The 14,440-nt window shown below is 43.0% G+C and overlaps 1 protein-coding gene across 1 annotated transcript in view; it reads left to right on the forward strand.

The window, feature by feature from the left end:
• The window catches only part of DPYSL5 (dihydropyrimidinase like 5), a 90,429-nt gene that overhangs the window by 18,185 nt on the left and 57,804 nt on the right, over positions 1 to 14,440 (forward strand). Inside the window, exon 2 of the mRNA XM_075201097.1 lies at positions 8,320 to 8,584. Coding sequence (XP_075057198.1) covers positions 8,324 to 8,584 — 261 coding nt within the window. The 5' untranslated portion in view covers positions 8,320 to 8,323. The remainder of the gene's footprint in view (positions 1 to 8,319; positions 8,585 to 14,440) is intronic.

Raw genomic sequence — 14,440 nt, forward strand, 5'->3', positions numbered from 1 at the left:
GTTTTCTGTATATTGGAATTGTGCTTTGCAAGATCCCAAGACTGAAAAATGTTGTTCCCTGTTCTTGTCTGAGAGATCTGTGTGTTCCTTGATCTTTTCTGATAGATCTGTGTGTTCCTCAATCTTGTCTGAGAGATCTGTGTGTGTTCCTCAATCTTGTCTGAGAGATCTGTGTGTGTTCCTCAATCTTGTCTGAGAGATCTGTGTGTTCCTCGGTCTTGTCTGAGAGATCTGTGTGTTCCTCTGTCTTGTCTGAGAGATCTGTGTCTTCCTCGATCTTGTCTGAGAGATCTGTGTCTTCCTCGATCTTGTCTGAGAGATCTGTGTGTTCCTCGATCTTGTCTGGGAGATCTGTGTGTGTTCCTTGGTTTTATCTGAGAGATCTGTGTGTGTTCCTTGGTCTTGTCTGATAGATCTGTATGTTCCTCGATCTTGTCTGAGAGATCTGTGTGTTCCTCGGTTTTTCAGAGACATCTGTGTCTTCCTCGATCTTGTCTGAGAGATCTGTGTCTTCCTCGATCTTATCTGAGAGATCTGTGTCTTCCTCGATCTTGTCTGAGAGATCTTTGTCTTCCTCGATCTTGTCTGAGAAATCTGTGTCTTCCTCGATCTTGTCTGAGAGATCTGTGTGTGTTCCTTGGTTTTATCTGAGAGATCTGTGTGTGTTCCTTGGTCTTGTCTGAGAGATCTGTGTCTTCCTCGATCTTGTTTGAGAGATCTGTGTGTTCCTCGATCTTGTCTGAGAGATCTGTGTCTTCCTCGATCTTGTCTGAGAGATCTGTGTCTTCCTCAATCTTGTCTGAAAGATCTATGGGTTACCTGGTCTTGTCTGAGAGATCTGTGTGTTCCTCGGTCTTGTCTGAGAGATCTGTGTGTGTTCCTTGGTCTTGTCTGAGAGATCTGTGTCTTCCTCGATCTTGTCTGAGAGATCTGTGTCTTTCTCGATCTTGTCTGAGAGATCTGTGTCTTCCTCGATCTTGTCTGAGAGATCTGTGTCTTCCTCGATCTTGTCTGAGTGATCTGTGTCTTCCTCGATCTTGTCTGAGAGATCTGTGTCTTCCTCGATCTTGTCTGAGTGATCTGTGTCTTCCTCGATCTTGTCTGAGAGATCTGTGTCTTCCTCGATCTTGTCTGAGAGATCTGTGTCTTCCTCGATCTTGTCTGAGAGATCTGTGTCTTCCTCGATCTTGTCTGAGAGATCTGTGTCTTCCTCGATCTTGTCTGAGAGATCTGTGTCTTCCTCGATCTTGTCTGAGAGATCTGTGTCTTCCTCGATCTTGTCTGAGAGATCTGTGTCTTCCTCGATCTTGTCTGAGAGATCTGTGTGTTCCTCAATCTTGTCTGAGAAATCTGTGTGTGTTCCTCGATCTGTGTCTTCCTCGATCTTGTCTGAGAGATCTGTGTGTTCCTCGATCTTGTCTGAGAAATCTGTGTGTGTTCCTCGATCTGTGTCTTCCTCGATCTTGTCTGAGAGATCTGTGTGTTCCTCGATCTTGTCTGAGAAATCTGTGTGTGTTCCTCGATCTGTGTCTTCCTCGATCTTGTCTGAGAGATCTGTGTGTTCCTCGATCTTGTCTGGGAGATCTGTGTGTGTTCCTTGGTTTTATCTGAGAGATCTGTGTGTGTTCCTTGGTCTTGTCTGATAGATCTGTATGTTCCTCGATCTTGTCTGAGAGATCTGTGTGTTCCTCGGTTTTTCAGAGACATCTGTGTCTTCCTCGATCTTGTCTGAGAGATCTGTGTCTTCCTCGATCTTATCTGAGAGATCTGTGTCTTCCTCGATCTTATCTGAGAGATCTGTGTCTTCCTCGATCTTGTCTGAGAGATCTTTGTCTTCCTCGATCTTGTCTGAGAAATCTGTGTCTTCCTCGATCTTGTCTGAGAGATCTGTGTGTGTTCCTTGGTTTTATCTGAGAGATCTGTGTGTGTTCCTTGGTCTTGTCTGAGAGATCTGTGTCTTCCTCGATCTTGTTTGAGAGATCTGTGTGTTCCTCGATCTTGTCTGAGAGATCTGTGTCTTCCTCGATCTTGTCTGAGAGATCTGTGTCTTCCTCAATCTTGTCTGAAAGATCTATGGGTTACCTGGTCTTGTCTGAGAGATCTGTGTGTTCCTCGGTCTTGTCTGAGAGATCTGTGTGTGTTCCTTGGTCTTGTCTGAGAGATCTGTGTCTTCCTCGATCTTGTCTGAGAGATCTGTGTCTTTCTCGATCTTGTCTGAGAGATCTGTGTCTTCCTCGATCTTGTCTGAGAGATCTGTGTCTTCCTCGATCTTGTCTGAGTGATCTGTGTCTTCCTCGATCTTGTCTGAGAGATCTGTGTCTTCCTCGATCTTGTCTGAGTGATCTGTGTCTTCCTCGATCTTGTCTGAGAGATCTGTGTCTTCCTCGATCTTGTCTGAGAGATCTGTGTCTTCCTCGATCTTGTCTGAGAGATCTGTGTCTTCCTCGATCTTGTCTGAGAGATCTGTGTCTTCCTCGATCTTGTCTGAGAGATCTGTGTCTTCCTCGATCTTGTCTGAGAGATCTGTGTCTTCCTCGATCTTGTCTGAGAGATCTGTGTCTTCCTCTGTCTTGTCTGAGAGATCTGTGTCTTCCTCTGTCTTGTCTGAGAGATCTGTGTCTTCCTCTGTCTTGTCTGAGAGATCTGTGTCTTCCTCGGTCTTATGTATGTAATGCTTGTATGAAGAAAACTTAAACAGCTGCAGTTATGGAGGTGGAAACTGTATTGTTAGTGAGATTTATCAAGTAAATATATTCAACATACAGGACATTTACAGTTATATTGAATGTGAATGACATTGAGGATATATCAGTGTTTTCTGTATATTGGAATTGTGCTTTGCAAGATCCCAAGACTGAAAAATGTTGTTCCCTGTTCTTGTCTGAGAGATCTGTGTGTTCCTCAATCTTGTCTGAGAAATCTGTGTGTGTTCCTCGATCTGTGTCTTCCTCGATCTTGTCTGAGAGATCTGTGTGTTCCTCGATCTTGTCTGAGAAATCTGTGTGTGTTCCTCGATCTGTGTCTTCCTCGATCTTGTCTGAGAGATCTGTGTGTTCCTCGATCTTGTCTGGGAGATCTGTGTGTGTTCCTTGGTTTTATCTGAGAGATCTGTGTGTGTTCCTTGGTCTTGTCTGATAGATCTGTATGTTCCTCGATCTTGTCTGAGAGATCTGTGTGTTCCTCGGTTTTTCAGAGACATCTGTGTCTTCCTCGATCTTGTCTGAGAGATCTGTGTCTTCCTCGATCTTATCTGAGAGATCTGTGTCTTCCTCGATCTTATCTGAGAGATCTGTGTCTTCCTCGATCTTGTCTGAGAGATCTTTGTCTTCCTCGATCTTGTCTGAGAAATCTGTGTCTTCCTCGATCTTGTCTGAGAGATCTGTGTGTGTTCCTTGGTTTTATCTGAGAGATCTGTGTGTGTTCCTTGGTCTTGTCTGAGAGATCTGTGTCTTCCTCGATCTTGTTTGAGAGATCTGTGTGTTCCTCGATCTTGTCTGAGAGATCTGTGTCTTCCTCGATCTTGTCTGAGAGATCTGTGTCTTCCTCAATCTTGTCTGAAAGATCTATGGGTTACCTGGTCTTGTCTGAGAGATCTGTGTCTTCCTCGATCTTGTCTGAGAGATCTGTGTCTTTCTCGATCTTGTCTGAGAGATCTGTGTCTTCCTCGATCTTGTCTGAGAGATCTGTGTCTTCCTCGATCTTGTCTGAGTGATCTGTGTCTTCCTCGATCTTGTCTGAGAGATCTGTGTCTTCCTCGATCTTGTCTGAGTGATCTGTGTCTTCCTCGATCTTGTCTGAGAGATCTGTGTCTTCCTCGATCTTGTCTGAGAGATCTGTGTCTTCCTCGGTCTTGTCTGAGAGATCTGTGTGTGTTCCTTGGTCTTGTCTGAGAGATCTGTGTGTGTTCCTTGGTCTTGTCTGAGAGATCTGTGTCTTCCTCGATCTTGTCTGAGAGATCTGTGTCTTTCTCGATCTTGTCTGAGAGATCTGTGTCTTCCTCGATCTTGTCTGAGAGATCTGTGTCTTCCTCGATCTTGTCTGAGTGATCTGTGTCTTCCTCGATCTTGTCTGAGAGATCTGTGTCTTCCTCGATCTTGTCTGAGTGATCTGTGTCTTCCTCGATCTTGTCTGAGAGATCTGTGTCTTCCTCGAGCTTGTCTGAGAGATCTGTGTCTTCCTCGATCTTGTCTGAGAGATCTGTGTCTTCCTCGATCTTGTCTGAGAGATCTGTGTCTTCCTCGATCTTGTCTGAGAGATCTGTGTCTTCCTCGATCTTGTCTGAGAGATCTGTGTCTTCCTCTGTCTTGTCTGAGAGATCTGTGTCTTCCTCGGTCTTATGTATGTAATGCTTGTATGAAGAAAACTTAAACAGCTGCAGTTATGGAGGTGGAAACTGTATTGTTAGTGAGATTTATCAAGTAAATATATTCAACCTACAGGACATTTGCAGTTATATATAATGTGAATGACATTGAGGATATATCAGGGTTTTCTGTATATTGGAACTGTGCTTTGCATGATCCCAAGACTGAAAAATGTTTTTCCTTGGTCTTGTCTGAGAGATCTATGGGTTCCCTGTTCTTGTCTGAGAGATCTGTGTGTTCCTTGATCTTGTCTGATAGATCTGTGTGTTCCTCAATCTTGTCTGAGAGATCTGTATGTGTTCCTCAATCTTGTCTGAGAGATCTGTGTGTGTTCCTTGGTCTTGTCTGAGAGATCTGTGTGTGTTCCTCGGTCTTGTCTGAGAGATCTGTGTGTTCCTCGATCTTGTCTGAGAGATCTATGGGTTACCTGGTCTTGTCTGAGAGATCTGTGTCTTCCTCGATCTTGTCTGAGAGATCTGTGTGTTCCTCGGTCTTGTCTGAGAGATCTGTGCGTTCCTCGGTCTTGTCTGAGAGATCTGTGTGTTCCTCGGTCTTGTCTGAGAGATCTGTGTCTTCCTCAATCTTGTCTGAGAGATCTGTGTCTTCCTCGATCTTGTCTGAGAGATCTGTGTCTTCCTCAATCTTGTCTGAAAGATCTATGGGTTACCTGGTCTTGTCTGAGAGATCTGTGTGTTCCTCGGTCTTGTCTGAGAGATCTGTGTGTGTTCCTTGGTCTTGTCTGAGAGATCTGTGTCTTCCTCGATCTTGTCTGAGAGATCTGTGTCTTTCTCGATCTTGTCTGAGAGATCTGTGTCTTCCTCGATCTTGTCTGAGTGATCTGTGTCTTCCTCGATCTTGTCTGAGAGATCTGTGTCTTCCTCGATCTTGTCTGAGTGATCTGTGTCTTCCTCAATCTTGTCTGAGAGATCTGTGTGTGTTCCTCGGTCTTGTCTGAGAGATCTGTGTGTGTTCCTTGGTCTTGTCTGAGAGATCTGTGTGTCCCTCGATCTTGTCTGAGAGATCTATGGGTTACCTGGTCTTGTCTGAGAGATCTGTGTGTTCCTCGGTCTTGTCTGAGAGATCTGTGTGTTCCTCAATCTTGTTTGAGAGATCTGTGTTTTCCTCGATCTTGTCTGAGAGATCTGTGTGTGTTCCTTGGTTTTATCTGGGAGATCTGTGTGTGTTCCTTGGTCTTGTCTGAGAGATCTGTGTGTGTTCCTTGGTCTTGTCTGAGAGATCTGTGTGTTCCTCGATCTTGTCTGAGAGATCTGTGTGTGTTCCTTGGTCTTGTCTGAGAGATCTGTGTGTCCCTCGATCTTGTCTGAGAGATCTATGGGTTACCTGGTCTTGTCTGAGAGATCTGTGTGTTCCTCGGTCTTGTCTGAGAGATCTGTGTGTTCCTCAATCTTGTTTGAGAGATCTGTGTTTTCCTCGATCTTGTCTGAGAGATCTGTGTGTGTTCCTTGGTTTTATCTGGGAGATCTGTGTGTGTTCCTTGGTCTTGTCTGAGAGATCTGTGTCTTTCTCGATCTTGTTTGAGAGATCTGTGTGTTCCTCGATCTTGTCTGAGAGATCTGTGTCTTCCTCAATCTTGTCTGAAATATCTATGGGTTACCTGGTCTTGTCTGAGAGATCTGTGTCTTCCTCGATCTTGTCTGAGAGATCTATGGGTTACCTGGTCTTGTCTGAGAGATCTGTGTGTTCCTCGATCTTGTCTGAGAGATCTGTGTGTTCCTCGGTCTTTCTGAGAGATCTGTGTCTTCCTCGATCTTGTCTGAGAGATCTGTGTCTTCCTCGATCTTGTCTGAGAGATCTATGGGTTCCCTGTTCTTGTCTGAGAGATCTGTGTGTTCCTCGGTCTTGTCTGGGAGATCTGTGTGTTCCTCGATCTTGTCTGAGAGATCTGTGTGTCCCTCGATCTTGTCTGGGTCTTTACAATGTATGTATGGATACCACTGCTATAATTTGACACAGCTGTTTCCAGTTCATTGAATAAAAAGCTGACCTCTCACATGCAGGAATTTCATGTTTCTCATTTTTTTCTATAATTTAAAGGACGAACCCACTTAGAGCTTTAGAAAATTAAATCAGTCTCAATCAAAATGTTTTGTACATGATGCTGCTGCAAATTATTTATTTTTTCAGTTTGTCCCTTTTACTTACACATTCTAAAGCAGACTTCCACAATAAGTGGCTCCTCTGCTCTGCGTCTTCCATGGACTTTTCTGAGAGATCTGTGGGTACCTTGGTCTTCTCAGTGTGTTCCCTGCCCTTTTCTGAGAGATCTGTGGGTACCTTGGTCTTGTCTGAAACTTTACATTTTATATATAAACACCACTGATGTGTATCACACTGTTGTTTCCAGTTTATTGAATAAAATGCTGACTTTGGTCACATACAGGAATTTCATTTTTCTTAAATTTAAAGGGCAAAGCAATTTAGAGCTTTAACAAATTCAATCAGTCTCAATCAGAATGTTTCTGATATGGTGCTAATGCAAATTAGTTGATTCTCAGTTTTGCCCTGTTACTTACACTTCGTTCTAAAGCAGGCTAAGACAAGAGTCTCTTCAGCTGCAAAATCATCTGTCAACTTCTAGGGTAAATGTATCAAGCTGAGAGTTTTCCGGCGGGTTTGAAAAGTGGAGTTGTTGCCTATAGCAACCAATCAGATTCTAGCTATCATTTTATAGAATGTACTAAATAAATGATAGATAGAATCTGATTGGTTTTTCAAACCTGCCGGAAAACTCTCAGCTTGATACATTTACCCCCTGGTCTTGTCTGAGAGTTCTGTCGGTTTCCTAGTCTCCTCTTTCTGTATGCTTCTCTGCTTTTCCTGAGACCTCTCTGTCTTCATTGGTCATGTCAGAGACCTTTGTTGGCTTCTTGGTCTTGTCTGAGCCCAAGGGCTAGATTTACTAAGCTGCAGGTTTGAAAAAGTGGGGATGTTGCCTATAGCAACCAATCAGATTCTAGCTGTCATTTTGTAGAATGTACTAAATAAATGAAAGTCAGAATCTGATTGGTTGCTATAGGCAACATCTCCACTTTTTCAAACCCGCAGCTTAGTAAATCTAGCCCCAAGTTTCCTAAGTTCCCTGGTTGTGTTTGAGACCTCTTGGGTCGCTCGGTGTTGTCTGAGACCTTGGCCTAGATTTACTAAGCTGCGGGTTTGAAAAAGTGGGGATGTTGCCTATAGCAACCAATCAGATTCTAGCTGTCATATATTTAGTACCTTCTACAAAATGACAGCTAGAATCTGATTGGTTGCTATAGGCAACATCCCCACTTTTTCAAACCCGCAGTTTAGTAGATCTAGCCCCTTGTGTTTTTCTGATATTATCTGAGACCTCTGTGGGTTCCCTTGTTGTGGTTGAGACCTCAGTGGGCTCCATGCTCCTGTTTGACTACTGCATAGATTTTTTGCTTTGAAGAGTAAGCAGAGTCTTTTAATTCTACAATGGCTGCAGACCCACAGATCGCTATCTTTCTTATAATGCAATATATAGAACTACTGGCCTGTAATGTGCCAGGATTTATTTCCTAAAATTATATTTGTTGTATTTTTAAGTTATGAACCCTATTCTACTTCACAAAAGAGTAAGGCTCCGATACTCTGTAACATCTGAAGGTCTCGCTACTCCTACACCTGTAGCCCAATCGCCAATTTATGGCGTTTTAATATCATTGCAGTCAGTAAACCACAGGATCATATAGATGATTTCCAAGAAACTCTGTAGTAAATTGGTGGAATATTATCACATGTTATTGCTCAGTTGATAGACAGAGCTGAGTCACCGGGCACCAGAACTGCACTTAGTTTACTTAGTTTTATTATTTGGATGTAACCTGTTAATAGAATATTAATGTCATGATTTAGCAATATCTAGAATATATTATTTCTTATATTGTCTGCTCTAAAGTTGTGCTCTTCTTAATCTCTAATCTTCTAGAGCCATGCATGCCAACTCTGCCAGCGTTCGGATCCTCATTAAAGGGGGTAAGGTGGTCAATGATGACTGCACCCAGGAAGCGGATGTTTACATTGAGAATGGGATCATCCAGCAGGTCGGACGAGAGCTGATGATCCCTGGAGGGGCAAAGGTCATCGATGCCACGGGCAAACTGGTCATCCCTGGTGGCATAGACACCAGCACCCACTTCCATCAGACCTTCATGAATGCCACCTGCATGGATGACTTCTACAATGGTACCAAGGTAAGAGGAAGTCTGTACGGTATTGTCTAAAGGCCGGGACAGGACTCGGACGCATCAAACTGATATGTGGATTCAATTCCCTATATATTAATATTGCACAATGTGGGCACTTCCATTGTTATGTAATGATTGTATTGTTTAAGAACGTCATTGTATGTGCTGTGTTTAAGCTTCACACCACTGTATTTCCCATGCGTGGAAGTTAATTTTGCAACAACGCCTTCCCCAAAACATTGGAAACTGACCAAAATGTTACAAGTGGTTGTAGATGCCATTGTGGATATGCTCAGCTACTAACACATGCTCCTTAGTTAACGGAATGTGTACTGTGTACATGCTTGTTGCATTTTGGTCCATTTATGCCACATGTGTGATTCTAAGGGAGCAGACTTATCTGTTATGGTTTAGCACATGAGGACTGTAGAACAATATGTACTTGTTAATTATATGGGTACCACCCAGAGAATGAGATGTGGTCGGACTCCAGGCTTAGCAGCTCGGTTATGGCTGATCTCGGGAATGATCTCAAATTGCTGCCCATCCAGCATCCATATAACTAACAGTCTTATACGTATACGAGAAGTGGAGGGGTGCGATGTACTGTATAGGAATTGGTACAGGTAAAGGAGGCACTGCACTTGTGTATTAAATTATTATTTTCTCTGCTCTTGGGAGACGCCCCCGCAAACAAGAAGCACACAGTGCAAAAACAGAATTCGTCAACCACTTTAGTTCCACACCTTTCATTGTATCAAAACTTTCTGTTTAGTCTCATTCATGGCTTAAATGGATCATGAGAGTAATGGGATATCGTGACTGTCTTTTTTTTTATACGTTGTACTTGTGTATGTGTGACGTTTTTGTTTACATTATGTAAAGTGCACATAAAAATGCAAATCTTCACCAAAGTGCAGTTGGAAGATACAAAATGAAATCTGATCTCTGCCAGATCAGAGCTGGTGCAATAATGAAAATCCTATTGTGATGTGAAAATGTCTGTATCTGTCTCCGCACAGCAAAGAACGCCACTAAAATTACCCCCCTCCCTCCCCATTTATCTCATGTCAACAATCTCACTACACAGAATAAACACATAACTAATCCTATCCAAGAACTGCAATTTCAATCTAATTTATGCAAAGCCCTACGCGTTTCACAGGATATGACCTCCATCCTCTGAAACGCGTTATCTGTTGATGCATCTCTTTTTATGACTGAATCTTCTATGTATGCCACCTGCGGCTTCTCACACTTTTAGTTAGATTGCTTGGTTTGGCTCTCGATTAGTATAGTGTTAAAATGGTTAAACTTGCGTCCATTTATTGATATAAGCATTATTACACAATGTTGTTGATCTAATATGGCATTTTAGCCACATGAGTATTTAGAGTGAATAAACACAGAGCAGTTTTAGGTCAAATAACATCCCTCCAATAAGAAATTCACAAGTAATAAAATTATTATTAGAGATAAAATTCTGAACAGAAAAATATTACTGGTGTAGTCTGGTCTTTGTATATTGTATTGAAATAAAGGCAGAACCATTTTGATACTCGACTTATCCTAGGGGATGCGCGTTCGAGACAAAAAGCTGTATTAGGTTCTGTATTTATAGATAAAGTGAGGAGATGAGGTGAAGGGTTTGGGTATTGGAGTACGACAGTTTTATATTATTGCCCACGTGAACTTCCTCTATATCTGGGTCTTGTCTTATTTTGGCTGCTAGAAGTTTGACGCTCAGTGCAGATATCAGGAGGAGAGACGGGCATCCTCCGTCCAATACCTAGTTTAATTAGTGTAGATATAAGGCTGATGGGTTTAAACGCAGCAGAAAATGCGTCAGGCAGGAGATCAGTAGATTAGTTTAGAGGTTAAGTTGATGTCTTCTCTTAACAATTAATCTGAATACCAGTGGTTTTTTTTTCTCTAAAAATGTATTAAGAAATATTTTCATATCAACTTTGTAACGTGAGAGACACTTGTAGTTATTACAACCCCGTCATCATACTGACATCTCTGGACATAACCGTGTCCCCTGTGGCTGGGTATCTGTGGAGCTCACGCGTTTAGTGAGAGGAGGTGTCGTACAGTTGCGATTTCTTTAACATTCTACACTGTCTAAATACAGCCAAACATTATTGTCTGAAACATCTTTGTAGATTAGTTCCCTGGACTTATGTGAATGAATTGTAATACATTTTGAAACACAATATAATGCTTATTCATCTGTGTATCACATTTCAAGCTCCACTTTATCATACATTTTTATGCACCGTGATCCATGATCATTTTTGAATACAATCAGTTGTAATATATGTTGCGGGCACAGGCCCTGAAGCATAGTGTAACCTACGCCTGTTTGTGCAGTGCATCTTGCGTGTAATCGCTCTGTGCATGCCCAGAAAGTGGCCGCAGGTATATGCAGACATACGTGATCCTGCTATTGGCTATGCGGATCTCATGTGCTGCGGTATAAATAAAGAATAATAAAGAATAATAATAATAATAATAATATGGGGAGTTTGGACGGAGAACGTCTACCGTAGTCCGAGTATAGTCAGAGCGTGTTTGCGCAATTGAGGATATATGCAGACTGGGGAAAATCTGCATTTACACCAGTGAACTGTTTGCGATTGGCTGTTTGTGAGAGCACCGCTAATGCCAATTGGTGCTTTCTGTGTTGCTTCTGTGAGCGTGTTTAAGTAAAACTTTTTTCTCTGTACACCTGACGGGAGTTGTTTCTGTTGTATTAGAGAGAGTTTTGTCAGTTTTATTGATGCCTAATTGAGCTCGATATATGGGCGGAAATACCCTATTTTTAGATCCAGATTTTTTTAGCTTAAATTATGTCCAATTTGCGACCAAATCTGCACCAGGCCCATAATATTTATTTGTGACATAAGGAGAATTTATCTAACTCTGGAAGAGTGAAACAAGTTCCCCAAGTCACATACAAATGAAATAATTTTTCTATGAATTTTTTTTCAGAAAGAATCATTTTGTCTTTTTTTTTTTCTGGTGAGAAATTAATATTTTCATTTTTGTCTTTGGTTTTTGAAATATCACATAGTTCACTATTGTTATTGAGTATAAAAATTCCCTCTAATTAGTTAGTATCATAAAAACTCTCCCTAATCCTATTGGGAAGTGAGCGCACTCAACACTTTCTATTGTAAATATATAAATATGTATCATCCGAGCTACGTTATATTAGTCACAGATCTGATTGTCAGGCAGCGTAGAGTTAATTATCTGGGGGGCACAGGACCCCCCCTGGGCTGTTTGATGGGAGCTGATGGCTGCTACCCAGCGATACCTCATTGTCATTCTGGGGGTCTCTGTGAAACAGATTATTAAGGATGTAACAGCCCCTCACAGCCAGACAGTTATCCCAGACGTGTATCACGTCTATTCAGAGGCGCTTCATTGTAATCTCTGTTCCATGTACAGCCTGAGGTCTGTCCTAATATGTCCTTGGGCTGGTGTATATGATACCACCACCTCCCACTGTAGTGTAGGCTATTATTTCACATACACAGTTTTATAAAACCTAACACCAAGTAGTTAACAAATGACAGTTACTTGGAACCAAGAGCCCCTCTCACACAGTCTGGAATCAGGTCCCCACAATCAGTAAGACAGAGATATAGATCATATACACATATTGCTCTCACGGCCTTTAGGGGAGTTTGCAGTGTCTGAAAGTGATCCATAATGTGGGAGCAGATTCAGAGTTGCCCCATAACATTCCAGGTGAATTTAGGGAACTTGCACTTTTTCTGTAGAATTGTCAGGAGAGAGCGAGTGGGATTTCTGGGGTTAATCTTTCAGCTGAGCTCGTGGTTAATCAATGCTGTGATATATAGTGAGCCCACACGGCTCCACCGCAGCACCGGAGGGGTTAAATGTGAAGCCCTTTGTGTCTGAATCCAGCTTAAACACTGAGACATAAGGAGGAAACCAGGAGACAGATCAGAGGGTGGAAGAACCCAGGCTGCAGACTAATGCAGACATCATCAGCTGCCAGACACATTGATATGAATTATTAACACACAGATGACCTGACACACTTACAGCAGAGACATGTAGTGATAGGCCGGTCGGTGTGACTGCTGTGTGCTAATTAGCTAACGAGGGGGCGGAGCAGAGACATGAAACAAAGGTGGGAGCAGGATAACAATTGTAGCAGTTAATTTACTAAGCACAGAATGGGATAGTGTCTTACCTGTGACCTCTGGGGCCCTTACCTGTGACGCAGGTACGCCCGGTGGTGTCCTACAACCCCACACTCTGCAGTGTCCGCAGAGAACGCTCCATTGAGCTTCAGAAGAGTCCTGTCTCAGTGTAGCTCTCTCATTAAATTCCCGAGTATGGACGAAACTCTGCTTGTTTCATGCTGAGTATAATATTAGACCAGTTGTAGATGTACGGGGTGGGATGGGGGGGGGGGGGGGTAAATGTTTTTCCATATAGGAACACAGCTTTTGTCCCCTGCGGAGCAGGAGATACACATGACCGCCTATATTTTAGATGCAAGACTTAGAGGAAAGTCTACCCCAGAAAGTTATATAACCCCGTTTGGTAGCATACTGCAATATTGTGGGTATAAGCCTGTGGTGGTCTACCTGATTTGGGACACATTATATTGGTGCTATACTCACATATGTGCATATTTCCGCACTGCGATCATTATGGGTAAACCGTATTTAAAGAGGAGGAACAGTAGCGCCATCTCGGAAGACATTGTTCTCCATGAAAAACTTTCCTTGTTAATGTTTTAATGACTGCTGACATCCAACTGAATGGAAACAGAATGGTTCTATTTTTAGCTTGTTGCAAACTGCATCGATTCATAATACAGAACCACTGCTATTCTCTGTGCCGGTGCTGCTCTGGGAGCCCCAGTGTAAGTCCCCCTACTAGGCAAACTCCTTTTACTGCAGACCGGGAGCCTAGTGCTGCCGGCAAATGCTGGAAGTGATATCCGCATACACGTGATGATCAGAATTGACGTCTAGTCCTGCAAAGCCTTTGCAGCTTCACTAATGCCATCTGCGATATATGGTAACGGGTTTATGGGGACTGCGGTATATGGTAACGGGTATATGGAAACTGTGGTATATGGTGACGGGCATATGGTGACTGCGGTATATGGTAACGGGTATATGGGGACTGCGGTATATGGTAACGGATATATGGGGACTGCAGTATAGGGTAACTGGTATAGGGTAACGGGTATATGGGGACTACGGTATATGGTAACGGGTATATGGGGACTGCGGTATATGATAACGGGTATATCGGGACTGCGGTAACCAATGAAATGTAGGTTAATGCAGGAGAAATTTCTATTTCTCCTATGTTAACCACTTTGTAAGTTGATGTGATGGCCATTCCCCCGGAGAAAATAGCTGTTTTCGCTGGTTTTATGCCTGATCGCAGTTTTGTAAATAGATGCCGTGACAGGATGGATCTCATCTCTTGTCGTGTTGCTGATTACTGGCTGGGCTTGTCTTACCACCGTCCCCTTTCTTTATCCCAATTGCACCCGATTAAACACAGTTGGAGGGGCTCTGCTGCCATCACTAGGCTCCATCACTGGCTCCTAGAACTGTGTCCTTGTTGGTGACTCTCGCTGCTAGTGTATCCCCTTGCTGGTCATCTGGGCTGGTACCCCTGACCTCTTGCCTTCAGATCAGGGTTGCTGTGGATGGTTCCCCCTGGCCTATCACACTGGCCAGAGCTGCAAGGTAGAGGGCAGAGCGTTGGTATAGGATGCTGGGTCCCAACCTCAGAACACCCGGATAATGGATTAGATTTGGTCTAATCTGTAGGTCACAGGAACTGCTGCAAGTA

This window comes from Mixophyes fleayi, chromosome 3, assembly GCF_038048845.1.
Source record: "Mixophyes fleayi isolate aMixFle1 chromosome 3, aMixFle1.hap1, whole genome shotgun sequence".
Lineage (NCBI taxonomy): Eukaryota > Metazoa > Chordata > Amphibia > Anura > Limnodynastidae > Mixophyes > Mixophyes fleayi.